We start from the raw sequence: 16823 nt of genomic DNA, 5'->3' as shown, positions 1-16823 counted from the left end.
ACAAGAAGTCCACTGACACAATCAAAGGTCAGCAGAGGGTCCCCCGCCATGTGGATGCTTCCCTCTTCTGTATCATGCACTTGGGTTCCGGTTTAACTCTGACAAAAAAAAGTTTCGGAGAAGAAGGTATTTGGGAAAACACGAAAACCTACTAGACCTACTTTTAATGATAATAAAAATGCCTCCGAATTTTTATATTTATATATTTTTATATTTAAAAAACTGTCCCAAAATGCTTTCCCTGGGGAAACACCACTCACAGTAAAGTTAAAGGCACCAGTGCACTGTGGATTCCACCCCAGGTGTGCTTGAGACTCAAGTGGAGATGACAGGGGAACTTGCCCATTCTAGCTTAGGTTCTAAGTTCCGGTGTCAGGAGGTCAGAGGTCACTTTTTGTATTTTCATTATCCATTTGCTTATTTTTTGAGATCGTTTTGTCTGGCTTCAGACTCGCTTTGTAGCTAAGGAGGAGTTTGAACTCTGGCCTCCACTTCCTGAACGCCGAGGTTCAGGTCTGGCACCGGGACGCTGAGGTGTTCTGGATCGCACCCAGGGTCTTTTGTATGCTGCCGTATATATCAACTTTTCTAAAATTGACCCGAGAGTGGAGGGGAAGGGAGACTTCACAGGACGTACATACATTTTGGGGGGAGGGGGACGGGGGGGAGAGGACGGCCCTCTTCAAGTGTGGGCAATAATTCAATTTTTTAAAAAAAAATTTACTCTTGTATGTGAAGTCTCAGAAAGTCCACCATATTCTACGTTGTCCCTTCTGTGCCCCCTGAAACAATAATTAAACATAAGGATTCATTTCAGAGCCAGCCAGCGCTGGGAGCCACTGAGCTCTCAGGAAGAAAGCCTGCGTTCTCTGCTTGCCTGCAGTGAAACTTGAGGACCACTTTCATGGGCCTGTCTAGTCTGTCTGCTTAAAGTCGTGTCTGTACCAGAACGCAGTATTCCTCCGGCCCGTGTTGGCTTGTCACTTCAAGCCAATGCAGGCACTTTAGAGAATGCCAAGCTCTCCTTAGCTGGTGGGGATGGGCTGGAGCTGGCCTTGAAGGGGGAAAAAAAGCGCGGGAGAGAAAGCGAAGCAGGCCTACCTTAACACTTTCCAGCCTCTCAGGGAGTCCAAGTCAGAGATTAGGGAAACCATTGTCTGAGAGCTGCGGTGCCTGGACTGCGCGACAGGGACGCTGCAGGCAGGGACGCAGAGGCGGCTCTGGGCTCGGGCTGGAGCGGCAGCGCCCAGCGGCTAGGCTCTTCCTCCTTCTAGGACTGATAAGCGCCTGTCCTGGCTTCTCTCCACCGCCCGAATGAATCAATCCTGTACTCTATTACTCCCCAGACCGGTTCCAGCTCTCCACACCACCCTTCAAAGCCCCCTGTAATCTGCTCCAACTGATCAAATTTGACCTTTTTTGTAGCCCACTTTATTCCAACCACAGTTCTCAGTTAAATCTCTCTTTATTAACTCCGTCCTCCTCGGCTTTCTTTTGGAACAAACACAGCTCAAGCCTGAAGCTTCCAGACTTTAGGAGCAATCATTTACAGATTACTGCGGGCTGTAGCCTTCCTGCCCTTTGGGGGACTTCTTCTGCCTCAGAGATTTCCTTTTATATTCCCTTCAGGAGACTGGTGAGGCTAATGTCTTCCTGTCTCTCCCGGCTTCTGTTCTGGGACATGGATACCTAGCTTAGAGCTTCCCACAGACGCTGTAACTGCATTACTGCTAGGATTGTTTTTTTAAAAAAAATCTTTAGCCTTACTGCTAACAAGCCCGAATTTACTGTTTTCTATAGTATTTTCATCTACTCCCCATCCCCCACCAATTCCTTTCTCTCTCTTTATATTTAAATAACACGAAGAGGCCAGTGCACAATCACTCTAAATATGAAGTGAAAATGTCAGAATTTCTACCCACTTTCCCCTTTTGTCCTTTATTTAAAACCAAACGTCCTGTCTGTGTGAGATGGCCCACTGGGTAAAGGCACTTTTTGCCAAGGCTTTGTTTGATTCCTAGAACCCCCATGGTGTAAGGAAAGAAGTGAGTCTTGCCAGCTATCCTCTGACCTTCACATAAATGCTGTGGCATCACACACACACACACACACACACACACACACACACACACACACACACACACACTAAAACCAAATACCCTTGCAGCAAGAATTTGAACAACCGGGCACGACTGCTTGCCTGTGGTGTCCATGGTTCCTGGTTTACCCTTCTGTGCTAACAGGGTGAGGGATTTCTTTCTTAGTACCCAGAATTCTTATTTTCTTAAGCGCTGCCTCCTGGGCTTGGGCTCTGTGTTCTCTGGAGGATGTTGGCTCTTGTGAATGAATGCTTCTCAGCAGCTATGGCGGGACCCTTTCCTCCTGTCACCTGTTCTCACAGGATGCAGACAACCTTGAAATCACCCAGTCCAGGCTCTCTGACTGTCAACGTTTTTGTTAGAGCCACGAGCCATGTAAGCTTTATGTGCATTCTTCATTTATGTCCATTTCCCCTCTTTTTCTTACTCTAATTTTAAAAAGAAAATTTTAGATCATGATCATACATGGAGAATCAGCTTGAGGGAAGTAAATTCTCCTGCAGAGCACATGGGGGCCCTCACAGCAGCCTCCAATTTTCCTTGAAAAGCAAAGTTTAGGGCTGGAATGTAGCTCAGTACTAGAGCTGAGCTGCGGAACCCATGACTAGCACATGTGAGGTTCTGGGTTTGAGTCCACCAAGCCATCACAGGATAGGAAGATTTAGGGATGGTGGGGTACACATTACACCAGCACAAGGCCTCCCTTAGAAGGACTACGAGATATTATTCAGTGAGTGCTCTGGAATGCTCTTATACTTAAGCTTGCTTTACCTGGGTTGGGGGTAGGGTGGGGTGTGGCAGTGGAGGTGGGGGCAGGGAGGGGTGGGGGGATGGGGGTTGGGGGTAGGGGTGGGGTGGGGTTTACACTTTCTTCCGTTTTCTCACCTGTCAGGTAGAACTCACCAAAAAAATTAAAACAAAATAAAATGAGAGTGTGTGAATATGAAAATATCTTGCAAATACCGTGTTTTTGGGTTTTTTTTGTTTTGTTTTTTTGTCTCGTTTTTCTCAGCATTTCCAGAGAGAAAAATACCAGAACCTGCTTTTGGGAGCTGCCTTTCTTATTGTAGAAGTTTCCAGTCACTCCTAAAACCTCTCCCATTTTAATCTCCCCTCTCCTCCCCTTTTCTTCGTGCCCCCCACCCCCCAGTTCTTAAAATAGTCAGTTAACCCTCAATGTAGAGTTACTTTCTTTCACAGTCATCAATATTGTCATAATGGCTGTGAATGACACTCTTCAAAAGTGTGACTATCTTCATGCTAAAATTAAAAGATAATTTCATACCTTGTAAAAAAAAAAATCACTGCCTCCCTGGGGCTTCGTGCTTCTATCTGGGCCATGTGTGCCATCCCAGTGTGAAGCTGGGGTCATGTCATAATCATGTGTAAACATTTACATAACGCTTTTAATCCCTAAGTGCTCCGTCCAGTGTGGCTAATGGCAGCAGCTTTCGTATAGAGTTTACTTCCAAAAGGCTGCCAGTGCTCAGATAATTAATAAAAATGTTTTTCCCTTTCGAAAGTTAGCAAGAGGGGAAAAAAAAAAACCCAAAAGATTATCATGAAATAGTTTCTGCAATTATAATGACATCATCCTTGTCTCATTAGCCCCCTGTACTACAGGGAGCCAGATCTGGGGGAGAAGGGAGAGCAATGAGGCCTTTAAGACTTAGTGTTCAGGGTTAATGGGAAGAAAAGTGGGGCGGGGCCTTGGCTTTGGGCCAAAGGACAAATGGATAAACATGATCCTAAGCTGAAAAATAATTTATTTTGTTTTGACTTTCTTAGACGGGCTCTCACCGTAACCAGGTCTGCCCACACAGTCCTTTCTAGCCCAGGCAATTCTCCTGCTTCAGCCTCCCAAGTGCAAAAGATTACGGGTGTCAGCCACCGTGCCGGGGAAAATAGTGTTTTTGAGCTAGGTTTTCAAAACCTTTTAAAAGATAGTAAGCACAGTCTTTCTTTCAAAAAGAGTCTTACACCGAAGTCTAGGTGGAGCCTGGGCTGATTTTCATGTCTGTTGGCCTACTCGCTCCTCTTTCCTTGCAGCTAGCTTGTTTATAAGACCAGTGGCACTCGTTTTCCTTATATAAATGAGGGCTCTGGGGTGTGAAAAAATTAAGCAAGTGGCTTGGTCCCCAGGCTCTGTGCTTAGCAGATATGCCCACAAGCCCATCTGGACAATTACAGCCCCTCATTCTTCTCCTCTTAGGATGTGACACTCAGGCTGAGCTACTGGAGTCCTCAACATCATCTGAAACCCATTTCCTGAAAGTGTTTATGGAAGAGGGAGACAGATGATGTGCTAAATATTTTGTTTTTAATTTTGAGGTATTGTACTTTACGTTGAGGCAAATTTCCTCTCTACCCTTTCCCCTACTCTTCTACTTCTGTTCCATCGACTGCTCACACTGAACACTCCGGCTTTCTGTTCTGCCTTGGGTTTTGAGACAGAGTCCCTCTATGTGGTTGAGGCTAGCCTTGAACTCTCGGTGAGCCTCTTGCCTCAGTCTCCCAAGTCCTGGGACAAATGAGACCAATCTGCGAGCTGTGAGGCCGTCAGAATTATAAACTTACCTTAAGTCTAAGTGTGCTTTCTGCAGAGAAGCAGAAGCCTTGCCTTGCTCAGATCTGAGCCAACTGCTTATCATCTGGAACACAGCAAGCCAACAATAAACATTTTATTCTCAGAAGTGAAATGTTAAGTTCAACCTTGAGAAACTACAGTTTCCCTCTGTATCACCGTGCGAATTGCTGTGGAGTTTCACTTTTGTCCTAATTTTTTTCTCAATTTTGATAAAGTAGCTTCTTTATATGAAATTATTTTGTTGCTTTGTTCGATTTCAGACAAAGTCTCAGTGTGGAGCCCAGGCTGGCCTTGAACTCTGATTTTCCTGCCTCAGCCTTCTGAAAGCTGGCATTGTAGGCATGGACTGTCAAGCTTGGCTGTTACCGCTTTTGCCTTTTGTTTTTAATTGTAAAATCTCTCTTTCTCTCTTCCCTCCCCACATGTATACATGTATGTCTATGTGTGTATGCCTCTTTCCCTGGATGTAACTCTCTCTTTCTTTCTTTGTATGTGTCTCTCTGTGTGTGTATGTCTTTTTCTGTGTGTTTCCTCTCTCTGTATACATGTCTGTCTGTCTGTCTCTCTCTCTCTGTATGTCCCTTTGTATCTGTACTTATGTCTGTCTCTGACTGTCTCTGTCTCTGTCTCTCTCTCCTGTGTATGTGTGTGTGTGTGTGTGTGTGTGTGTGTGTGTGTGTGTGTGAGAGTTTAGAGGTCAGAGGGCAACCTTGGGTGATGTAACTCAGGTGCCCTATGCCTTCTGAGACAGGATGTCTCACTGATTGGGCTAGACTGGCTGGGTAGCAAGCTCAGGGGATCCGCCTCTGCTTGGGTCAGGGATTCCAAGTGGGTACCAGTGCACTTAGGCTCTTATGTGACCCTGGGGACCACACCCAGGCTCTCAGTGTTGTGGGGCAAGCACTTTACTGGATGAACCATCTTCTAGTGTTTTTCTTAGATGGTCTTCAAGAGTCAGCTCTGAGATTTTTTTCTTTTATTGAAAATAGATATTTTTTCATACACTAGATTCTGACTTTGGTTTCCTTTCCTTCTTCTTCTCAGAGTTCCTTGCCATCTCCCCAGCTTTAGGACTTTTTAGTGTAGATAAAGCAAAATTAGTGACTATACATTATTAGTACCAGCAAACAAAGCACCTGCTTTTCATCTAACTAACATCTCCACGATACCCTCCCTTTCCTCCTCTTCTGGTCTCATGGGATAAAATATAAATCTGAAACTACAACCCAAATTGTAAGCAAAAAGGAAATCCACTATTTGGTCCATTCTGTTTAAACAAGCAGAGCCTTGGGGCCAGTGGCTCCACGGGCTGTGGGATGATAGTTATGTGGGGAGCGGACAGACAGGCAGGATCCTAGTCAGGACACAGTCAGAGCCGGGACCAGGCCTCTGCTGAGAACAGCCTGAGAAATGCTAACCCTGGAGGTTAACGTCAACCAGCAAGTGCAGCAAGCACTGGTTCCCTGGCACCCTGGGTGAGTTTCCTATGGCTGAACATGTATCATTGGTGCCAAAGGTAAAACACTGGAAAAGCAGCAAACATTTCAGAGGAATAGAAAACACCTGCTGCACAAGGCAGCCAGATGCAGAAAAAGTATTCGCCAGCAACTGCAACCTAAACTGGCCACCTGAAGGAATCAGAAAGACAGATACCAGGCCTCCCCATGTTTCTGTTCTGCCAGTGTTAGGTTTTGGGGAATCAAGAAATTATTGGCTTTGTGTGTGTGTGTGTGTGTGTGTGTGTGTGTGTGTGTGTGTGTGTGTGTGTATCTACTTGATATCCTGTGGCAGTGCAGAGATCAGAGGACAATTTCCAGTATTTGTCTCAAGTATTTTCCCTGTGTTGCTTGAGACAAGGACATTCATTGGCCTGGAAGTTTGCCAAGCTGACTAGGATACTCAGCCCAGAGTTTTGCCTCCCTTCTTGCCTTTGCTTGTATTACAGGGATGTCTGACCAGGCTCGGGGGGCATCATGTGGGTTCTGGGGTTGGGGGTCTGACCTTAGATCTTCATGTTTAAGGTCAGGTGTTTTATCAAGGGAGCCATCCTCTCAGCCCACGAATTTCTCTTAATTGTGTTTGTTTTATACAGAAAGAAATAAACATTTTATTTGTCTTTTTGTTTGTTTTTGAGGTGTTTGTGTGTGTGTTTGTGTGTTTGTGTGTGTGTGTGTGTGTGTGTGTGTGTGTGTGTGTGTGTGTGTGTTATGCCTGGTGCATGCTTGTGAATGTGCCTGTGTGTACACGCGTGTGGTGAGAGCAGAGGTGAAAGAAGACCATTTTTCTTGCTTTCCTCATTATTGACTTGAAGCAGGGTCTCTCATGGAATCAGAAGCTATCCAATTTGGATAAGCTGGCCAGAGAACCCTCTGTGGGCGCACTGGTCTCTTCCCCACAATACCAGGGTGATAGGCATGCGCAGTGTTTTACGTGGGTGACATGGATTCGACCTCAGGTCCTTGTGCTTGCACCCAATTGTTCCCCTTAGCCCTGTTTTTAATTTTTGAAAAGTTCTTTCCTATTTTTGATAAAGTATAGTTTCTTCCTAGGGATCTGAATTTCCCAAAAGTTTTCTTGTCTTTGGTTTTAGAAAAGCTTGCTTCTCTCCTACTCACTTCCTGTTCTGCTGCTTCCTGACAGAGACTGTCTGTGGGTCTGTGTGTTCCTGTCTTCTCCTTCAACATGGCTGCCAGATCTCACCTTCTCCTCAAGTGGCTGAGTGCCTTCTCTGACGGATGTGGAATGACTAACTGGAAATGTGTTCTGCTGCTGGGGAGAGAAGCCTTCCTGGGCTCGAGGATGTGTGAATGTTTTTAAGTTGACAGATGGAAGGAGCTAAGAAATTGCATGCTTGCCCTTGACACTGGATAGTTCTAGGAAGCTCTCCGTGCTTTTTAAGGTGCACAGCTGGGAAACCAGGTCAGACCAGGGTCACCAGGTAGAACACAGCCTGTTTCACCTAGGCTGCATCTCAGAGAAGCAACAGATCATATTTTAGTATAACTATGTTTCTAAATATTACATAAGACATATAGTACAATTTTTATATTATTTTATATTTATTTATTTATTTGGAAACTTCAATTTCAGTTGTGGGCTCTGACAATCACAGGACAGACTGACCTTTCCTTCCTTCTTTCTTTCTTTCTTTCTTTCTTTCTTTCTTTCTTTCTTTCTTTCATCTTTCTTTCTTTCCTAAGAGATTGTTCTTTGTGTAGCCCTAGCTGTCCTGAAACACCCTCAGTAGACCAGACTAGCCTTGAACTCACAGAGATCCACCTATCTCTGCCTCCTGAGTGCTGGGATTAGAGGTGTGCACTACCACTGCCCAGTGCCAGACTAATTTTCAAATAAAAATACTAGCATCACTGTTAAGGTTATCTGTTATTTATCTGAGTCTGTAATGGTTTCCTTGATGGTATTGATAAGGCATTGAAATATACCCATCCATTTTTAAAGCTCTATTTTATTTTTAATTATTTCCTTGAAGCTTTCTAGTGTATTAGACTACCAAAATATTGTATTATAAGTCAAACATTACAAGCCCCGGTCCAGGTTGTTTTTGACCAAAAAAGTAACAACTTAAAAAGAAACAACAACAAAGAAAGTCCCTTAACAGGGATGCTATATTTTCTTGCCTTTGCTTCAAGCTTGTGCTGTCAGAAGCCAGCACAGGAAAGGGTTAAGCATTAATCTTCAGTTACACAAAACCACACATTGTAGATATCTTCACTTAGCGGTGCCCATGGAGACAAACTTCCCAAGACAGCGGGGTTTTTTTTTTTTTCTTTCCTTTAGATAAAGGAACGTAGCTTTAATGGAATTTCAAGTGCTTTCGCGTTGTACTTGTAACCTCGATGCTATGAAAAGCCCAGGAACAAAGACACATGTTTTGGTGCTTCCTCAATGACGGAAGAACCGCGATTCCACAACACTATAAACTAAAAAGAAAAAAAAAACAAAAAACAAAAAACCAACCAAACAAACCCGGAAGGATCTCCAAACAGACAGCTTCGAAACCTGCTAAGAATAGAGGAAGGGACCCTGTACAGCAATTCAGGGTGCACGCATTTATTGGTATGTTTTTCCACTGGGCTCGGGCCCTCCTTTAAAGACTGGGAAGGAATGCTGTTTCTCATTTGGAGCCTTGTTCAGCGGCACAAGAGAGCGAAGTGGAGTGGATTCAGAAGAGGGAAGTTGGGTCTTTGCCAGACATATTTGAAAAGTGAGAAAGCAAGGAGGCGGAGGGGGGTACGGGACTCACACCCAGCCGGCTGCTTTACATGCCATTCAGAGGAATCACAGGCCAAATTCAGTCCATCCAGGAAGCAAACAATATTAGAGCTTTAGTTAACTCCTGAGTTGCCAGGGCAGATGCAGTGTTCAAGCTGTGATCTGCTAACTCCTGGCCTGTCTTTGTTACCACTGGGGGGGTTACAGCGACAGGCACAAAGAGATTTTCCGAAGAGAGAGGGGTATTATTTGGTCTCCGTATTGTGGGCCAGGGAGTAAAGCCTGAATATTGATCTCCTATTTTTTTTTTTTTTTTGTCTTTTATTTATTTTGCTTTGCACTAAACGGCGCCATTATGTTCTTCTGGGTTGTATGCTTAAAGACTCAACTCTTTGCCAGTTTGAAGAGGGAGGTCTGAGTTTCAGAGCAAAGCCAAGCACACTTGCCAAGTTGCCCATCAAAGACGCATGCCAACGTCTGCTCTAGGACTGCCTCGCCTGAATTATTGCCCATGGGGTCATCGAGGAGGAGGCCAGCCTTCCACCAGTGCCACAGAGGAAAATGCCAACAGGCCTAAGTGGAGTTAAAGTATACAACGTCGTCCAGTCAGAGTCAAAGACCTAAACAGTCACCTACCTGTTCATTTCCCTGGTGGTAAACTGCCGCAAACACACTAGAGATCGATTGTGCGGAGTATTTATTTCACAACCAAAGGATGATTTAACGTACAAACCATTATCAAGTTTGTCTATCAAGCAAGGCAGGACATCCCACTGTGACAAAGGACGACCTTTTCCCTTCTCCTTTGCTTTCTAAAAGTTCCAATATGTTGCAAATCAATACTTTTGGAGAGTAAAATAAAACTGAATTACTGAACAAAGGCAAATTCATACAAAAATGTAACTCAGCCATCAAAAGGAAAATTAGATTAACCGTCATAAAATTACTATGACAAATTGCTATGCATTTCCAGGCTCTTCACTTCTTATTACTGTGAACTACAACAGCCACTCCACAGATACCCTTGGTGTGTTTTCCTCTCCAGGAAGAGGCCTGGTAAGACATGTTGAGCACCAAGTTTCCACTGTGTGGAGATGCCCAGTGGACGGGTGTAGGACCTGTGTTGAACCAAGGCCTACTAAGTGTGCAGGGCAGACTCTACTTTCACTTCTCTTTTCAGGTGATGAAAGCGTAGTGCAGAGACTGTAAGGGACTCTTGTGGTTAATGCACAGGTGAGCCTCACTGCATGCAGCTGCTTATTCACCAGAAAAGAACATCTTCTCTACTGACAATCAGGAAGACTGGTGAGGATGGGATAGAGCCAGAAATGGAATTCGAGTGGACCATTTATAAGAAAAAGCAACGTGATTTTGAACACATCTTTCCCACAATTACAGTTAATTGACAGGGGGCAATGGAATCTCATTGTTTGTTCATCTGCTCCCTGGCTAGAGAATAGCACTAGTTGGTGCTCTGAGCCACATAATTCGAGCAACACAGTGGCCACCTGCCCACAATAGTACTATGGCTTGAACATACATGTCCCTCATAGGCTTGTGCTGTTCTTTGCATACTTGGTCTCCAGCTGGTGGTGGTGTTTGGGAAGTTCCGGAACCTTTAGGAGGCGGAGTCTTGCTGGAGGAAGTATATCAGCAGGGGCAAGCTTTGTGGGTGTATAGCCTGGCCTCACTTCATACTGGAAACGAAATCAGTTATCCATGCAGTGTAAACAACAGAACTACAGAAAATTGGCGGAAAAAAACCATAGGAGGGGTGATTTTTAACTCTGCTTTCAAGTAAAAGCAATTACAAAGGTTAGTCTTAAATAAAAAGCAAACACTGCAAACAATAAGAGGGAGAGGCAGTTTTCTGTAATGGTGAGACCTTGGGAGTCTCCAGGGTAGGTGCCACACCCAAGAGTATTTGAACAGTGAAAATTAGACTTGATGGTGTTGAGAGAGGGAAAGGTAGGGTTGGGTGGATCGTTAAGAAGGAGTGAAAATGGGAGGAGCTAGCGATGGCTGTGAATGAGATCAAATACATTATATAAAATCCTCAAAGCATTAATGGAAATATTGTTTGTAGAAAAAGAAAACTTCATATATTTTGGGTATATATAAGTACATATGCCATTAAAATATGAAAGGTAAACTAAGGAACAAATACGTATCCGTGAAAGAGTTTTGGAATATTAGTGCATTAAGACCTTCACAGAAATGTTTGGGTACACTGGTATATATTAATGAGCTCTCAAGTAAGCTTAAGCAGCCAACAAAGAGATTATATAAATATCTATCTTTAACCACACAACATTATATCTATGAAATAAGATAGCGTGGCATCATTCAAAAGATATTTTGATGGGATAACTTTGAAAGACTTTACATATAAACTAAGCACTGAAGGCGGGGCATTAGAGACAATGTGGTTTACAACATACAATAACACACGTTACGAACAATGTGGCATGATGGCGCCAGTTTATAGAGAAGTGCCACCCGGTAAGAAGGGAAGTAGCTCATCAAAACACATGGGCTTCCCATTTTATTTATTTATTTTTTTGTTTTACTGGAGATAGCGTAATTGTTCTAACATTCTCCTTTGCAGCATTCTTTTCCCTCCTCATCATCTTCATTTTCTTCCACTCATACTGAAGACCAAGCCCAGGGAGAGAGCATAGCAGCAGTGCACTGGCTAAAGTGTTTCATCTTGTAAACAGCTAGGGCACACCATAACCATTCAGATAGGCGTGGCTTTTCCAACCTGAAGGATAGCTTCCTCTAAGGTGTAAGCTAGCTCTGCCATGCCACCTTTTCCACATAGGCTCTGATCATCGCCTTACAAAAAGGGATCAAAAGGGAAAAAGGAATATAGCCACTGAGAACTGTACTTAATCTTGGAAGAAAAAGAATGTAACGGGCTCAGCTGATTGAGAGCAGCGATAGAAACAAGGGGCAGAAACCATAAAGCCTTCTCTTTATGTGTGGACAAAGGCTACTTTTCACAAAGCTCAAAATCCATTAATTACAGAATCTCTGCTGGGCACTGCAGGCATCTTGGCTCACCTCCCCATGCAGTGGCCTCACAGGGCTTCCTGGGAAGCCAGCTAGCTTGACATCTCTCTCCTGACAATACATGGTATTTTTTAAAATGGGAATTGGAAAAGCAGAGAGGAACCCGCATTTCCCCTTTAACCAGCTTTGGCTGTATGTGTACCACATGCATGCGTTGCTGGGAGAAGCCAGGAGAGGGAATGAGGGCTTCTGGAATGAGAGACACAGATGACCGTGACTCATTGTGTAGGTGCTGAGAACCGAGGCCAAGTCCTCGGCAAGGACAGCAAGTGCTGAGGCATCTCTCCAGTCCCTCTTGTTTATTGTATTGTGAAATATGCTCTGTTTTTAAAGGCTATAGCACAGCGTGGAGAGTGCTTGCCTGCCTAGCATGTATGAGGTCCTGGGTTCCTTCCATCCCTTGCACGGCAGAAACCTATAATGGGAGCTCATACCTGTAGTTTAGCACCTGAAAGATGGGGAAACAGGAGAGCCAGAATCAGAATCTCACCACAACCCTGAGCTTTATGAGAGATCCTGTCTCAAAACAATAACAACAACAACAACAACAACAACAACAACAATAATAATAAAGACAAGATAAAAATAAATTAGTTACAATAGCATGGAAAAAAAACCCTTACCTTTGCCATTAGGCTGGCATTAAGGACTAGAAAGTATTATACTTTGTTTTCAGAGACAGGCTTGATCTAACCTTTAAAATAAGATTCCCCCCCCCCCCCCGTATGTGTGATATCAGACCTTAAGGGCTTTCTTCCTGCTGAAGCAGGGAAAAGTAAGAATTCTGATTTCTTGCTGACAATGTTTAAATGAATATGCCAGTTTATAATTAGAATTGCAGGGAGGGAGGACTTTTTATAACTGAATATTTAACACATATTAAAGTTATCACAAATCCACACAGTTCTTATCCCATTTAATCTTCGCTTTCTCCCCACAAGACTTATTCACTTGTAAATTCGAGATTCTTTTTTTGAAGTGTTGAGTTCACTACGAAGGCAAGTGTTTGGACAACTCCTCTATGGCTCTTACTTTAATGCTTTCCTTTGTGTGGGTCTATGTCTCTCTACTCCTTTGTTTTAATAACATAATTCTAGTCGCGGGCTGGGAAGCATAGCTTTAAGGTAAGCATAGCTGTAATCTTAGTCCTAGGTCAGCCTGAGTTGCATAGTGACATCTGGTCTCAAAACAAAACAAGAGACAAAAACATATTTTTACTCCTTCAGCCTTACAGGTGAATAATATTTGAAGGGAGTAAGCTGTAAATGTTTTCTTCAGAGACAAGGGGGAGTGTTTACATCCACTATGCTTTGATTTTTCTTTTTCACTATGCTTAACTCCAGAATACATTTTGCTCTTCCACCTCTCTAGGGAGATGGCAGACTACCTGGTCACTATGGCAACATGTTTCCCTGTTTCTCCATTCATCCCTCTACTTCTCTGGACTTCCTGTAAATAACAAGAAGCCATTTGTTTTCTTCTAACTTGACTCTATTCTTTGAGTTGAATCACAGCATAGAGAAAGTTTGTCATGGGGGTGGGAGACAGCTCAGTCAATTAAGTTCTGGCCGAGCAAGCATGAGGACCTGAATCCTAGTCCCAGAAATGGCCTAAAAGTGAAAACAAAACAACCAAACAAGTAAAACCCCCAATGGGCATAGTGGTATATACTCCTAATCTCAGTGCTGAACAAACAGAGGAAGGCAGACACTCAGGCTCACTAGCTACTCAGTTTGGCTTTTTTTTTTTTTTTTTTTTTTTTTTTTTGGGCAAGCTTTAGGCTAGTGTGAGACCCTATCTCAACAGCAAAGAAAGATAGGTAGGGATGGCACCAAGGCTTTCCTCCACAGGGACACACACACTTGCACGCACATCTACCCCTGTACCTGCCAGTAACTTCATTTGAACACAATTAGTCTCTTATAGGGGCTTTTCTTAAGGGAAATCACAACTGAAGCCTTCTTACCACCCAGACCTAATTCATAAAAAGCCACTCATCATGGAGGCTTACGTCATCCTTCTTGGTTCCATTACACACTCCAGACTAGAAATCTCTGGGCTCAAAGGAATCTTCGTTCCTCCTGCTATTCTGATGGCCTGGAGGTTTTTATGCATTATTTTTTTTCCAAATGATCACATAGCTATTATGAAGTGTGAGGAGCTATTACTGTCCTGGTTTCAACAATGCCAAAACAAAAGCACAGATGAAGTACCTGGGCGATTAGACTGTGGAGCAGCGATGGCGCCTACATGTTGCCCTCACAGAACCTCTGCTTTATTTACTGAACAGCATACACGTGGCCTCCCATACCTCTAACTTGGTGGGGAGAACATTTTAAACTTTAGTTTTCCTCAATTTTAGTGACACATGTTTTATTGGCTATGATCACCACGCTGTTAAATGGCTTTCCCAAACTCACTATTCCTGTGTAACATTTCTTATCCTTTGGCCAATGTCTTGGCAAAGCCTTATTCCCTCCCTATTTCCTATCCCTACCCTATGAGAAAACACCACCCTGCTCTCTGCTTCTATGAAATTGCCTTTGTAAGATCCATATGTAAGTGAGATTACGTGGTGTGACTTCTTCATGTAATATAATGATCTCCATGTCCACCTATGCTACAAACAACAGGCTGCCATGCTTCTTGGGGCTGGATAGTGTTCTGTTGTACGTGCAGGCCATGTATTTATCTATTCATTCCCACAAAGAAACTTAGGTTGTGTGATGTTCTGTACTGAATGTCAACCAGATAGGATTTAGACTCACCATGGAAACAAACCTCTAGATATACCTGTGAAGGGTTCTATAGATTAGGTTACTTGGGGGTGGGAAGATTTCCCCTAATTGTGGGTGGTGCCATTCCCTGAGCTAGGCTTGCAGACTGAATAAATAGGAGATAGTGACTGAACAGTAGCATTTCTCACTCTCTGCCTCCTGGGTACGAAAGCAATGTGACTAGCTACCCCAAGCTCCTGCCACCATGATAGACTGTACCTCTGCAAACTGTGAGATCATGCAAACTTTCCCTCCTTTCTATTTGCTGCTTATTAGACACATGGTCATAGCAATGAGAGAAGTAACACACGCAAGTTACTTCTAGTTATAGACTATCTTGAATGATGCCACAGCCAACAGGTGGAAAGTGATGGTTTACTTTCTTTTGCATAAAATCCCGGGGGATGGTGGTAACTGTGGGAGAGTTGTGTCTTGGCTGGGAGTTTTGAAGAGTCCAATGTCCAAGATGCTCTAGAAAAAAACCTGAATTCAAAGTTGAGAGGCTGGGGTTCCATTAGCAGTGATCTTCAAGCTTTTAAGGATGTTTGTGTGCACTACGCAGGCTTCTCTACTGATCACTGGGGAAAGGATTGGCTACAGTTCAAACTTAAGTCAAATACATAATGTGAGTTTTATATTTGAAAATAATCCTTCCTAAGCTTCATTGTGCAAGTGCAGGAGAACTTAGCTTGAAAACTTTTAATAGTGTATAATTAAGAACTTCCAATTGCAATGTTTTTTGGGGTGATCAAGTGCCTTGGTGAGTAGAGCCAACACTGCTAGTATGAAGTATGGTAGAAGAGATAATAAGGCCACAAGGAAGAAGGCACATACTGGCCCAGGATCCCTCCCATTTTCAGATAAGATGACGGGACTGAGGTATAGACAGTGGCAGGACACCTAGCTTACGGTACTACCTAAAGTCTGTGGAGCCCTTAGGTGGCGAGGTTGGTAAATAGTGGCAAGCCCTTCAGGGTTATAGCTACCTCAAGCTCTGGTCTGAACCCTGTTGCCTTTCCAGGGCCGTGCAGAACAGCCACACCGCCTCACACTCCCGCATCTGTGATGCAGCTGCTCCCACACGCCTCCCCAGTGCTAATATTAATCTGTTGAAACTGTGAGCCCAGATAAACCTTTCAAGTGAGATGTCATATCATAGCGACGCTAAGGCAATCAACACAGAGTTCCTACTTCAACTCCAGACATCCAGCCTCATGCCTATTTAATCCTTTTGCCAAATAAATTCCCCGTTCAATTATGAGCATGGGTTACGGGAGCCAAGAAGCCTCAAGGTCTACTTCAGGAAGTAAAGCATTCAGGATGAGAACCTGAGGGCACAGAGACGACACAGGGTACCACTCTGTGAGTATCCTGTTAGTAATGTTTGTTGGAGAGGGAGAGGAGGACCCTCTGAAGGTTAACTCTCTGTCAACTTGACTTGGCTACAGGGTGTCCAGATCCAGCCATGCTTCTTGGGGACTCTGAGAGAGCACTTCCAACAGAGATGAACTTTCTAAGTGGTGCACTCAGGAGCTGGTCCTCACTGATGCCCCAGGCAGGCATCCCTTAATTCAACGATGCCTTGAATATAACCAATGGCAATAGAAGGAGGTAGGAGGAAGCATTTGTTCCCTATCTTACATTTAGCTGAAACATTTCATCTCATATGCTATCAACTGTCCCTGGTTCTCTGGCCCCCTGATTAGGACTCGATTCTACCGTCAGCTCTCCTGGAGCTCTGGCTTGCAGATGATAGGTCTTGGATTTGGGAATTTCTCAGCTTCTACAATCAGATGAGCCAATTTCTCACAAGAAATCCACCCTTTCTCAATTGTTTCTGCTTCTTTCAAGAATCCTAAGACAGACCTCAAAACTGTCTTCATGAAATGTTCTCTTTGGTGGACTTATTTGCTTCCTTAGCATTTCTGGGGTGACTTGGGGAGAAGGGAATGTTTTATCAACAGGCATGTTGCTTGCTGAGATCTGCTGAGCCCCAAGTGGATCAGTTACTGGAGTCCGTAATAACCCCAACTTAATACCACTGACAGGCTA

The 16823-nt window shown here is 43.9% G+C and overlaps 1 protein-coding gene across 7 annotated transcripts in view; it reads right to left on the bottom strand.

The window, feature by feature from the left end:
- The window catches only part of CELF2 (CUGBP Elav-like family member 2), an 823768-nt gene that overhangs the window by 511416 nt on the left and 295529 nt on the right, over window positions 1-16823 (bottom strand). For 2 of the 7 annotated variants that reach the window (XM_084784019.1, XM_084784018.1), the window contains exon 1: window positions 1102-1347. The exons of 1 other annotated variant lie outside the window; for it this stretch is intronic. In XM_084784019.1, coding sequence (XP_084640145.1) covers window positions 1102-1154 — 53 coding nt within the window. In that variant the 5' untranslated portion in view covers window positions 1155-1347. Of the gene's footprint in view, window positions 1-1101; window positions 1369-16823 lie in introns of those variants that run through there. 4 more of the 7 variants (XM_084784007.1, XM_084784009.1, XM_084784014.1 and 1 more) reach the window with 4 other exon arrangements.

The sequence above is a fragment of the Acomys minous genome (genome assembly GCF_964271855.1).
Source record: "Acomys minous genome assembly, chromosome: 5".
Taxonomy (NCBI): domain Eukaryota; kingdom Metazoa; phylum Chordata; class Mammalia; order Rodentia; family Muridae; genus Acomys; species Acomys minous.
The sequence above is the reverse complement of the archived record's forward strand: the minus strand, read 5'-3'. Positions and strand labels throughout refer to the sequence as shown.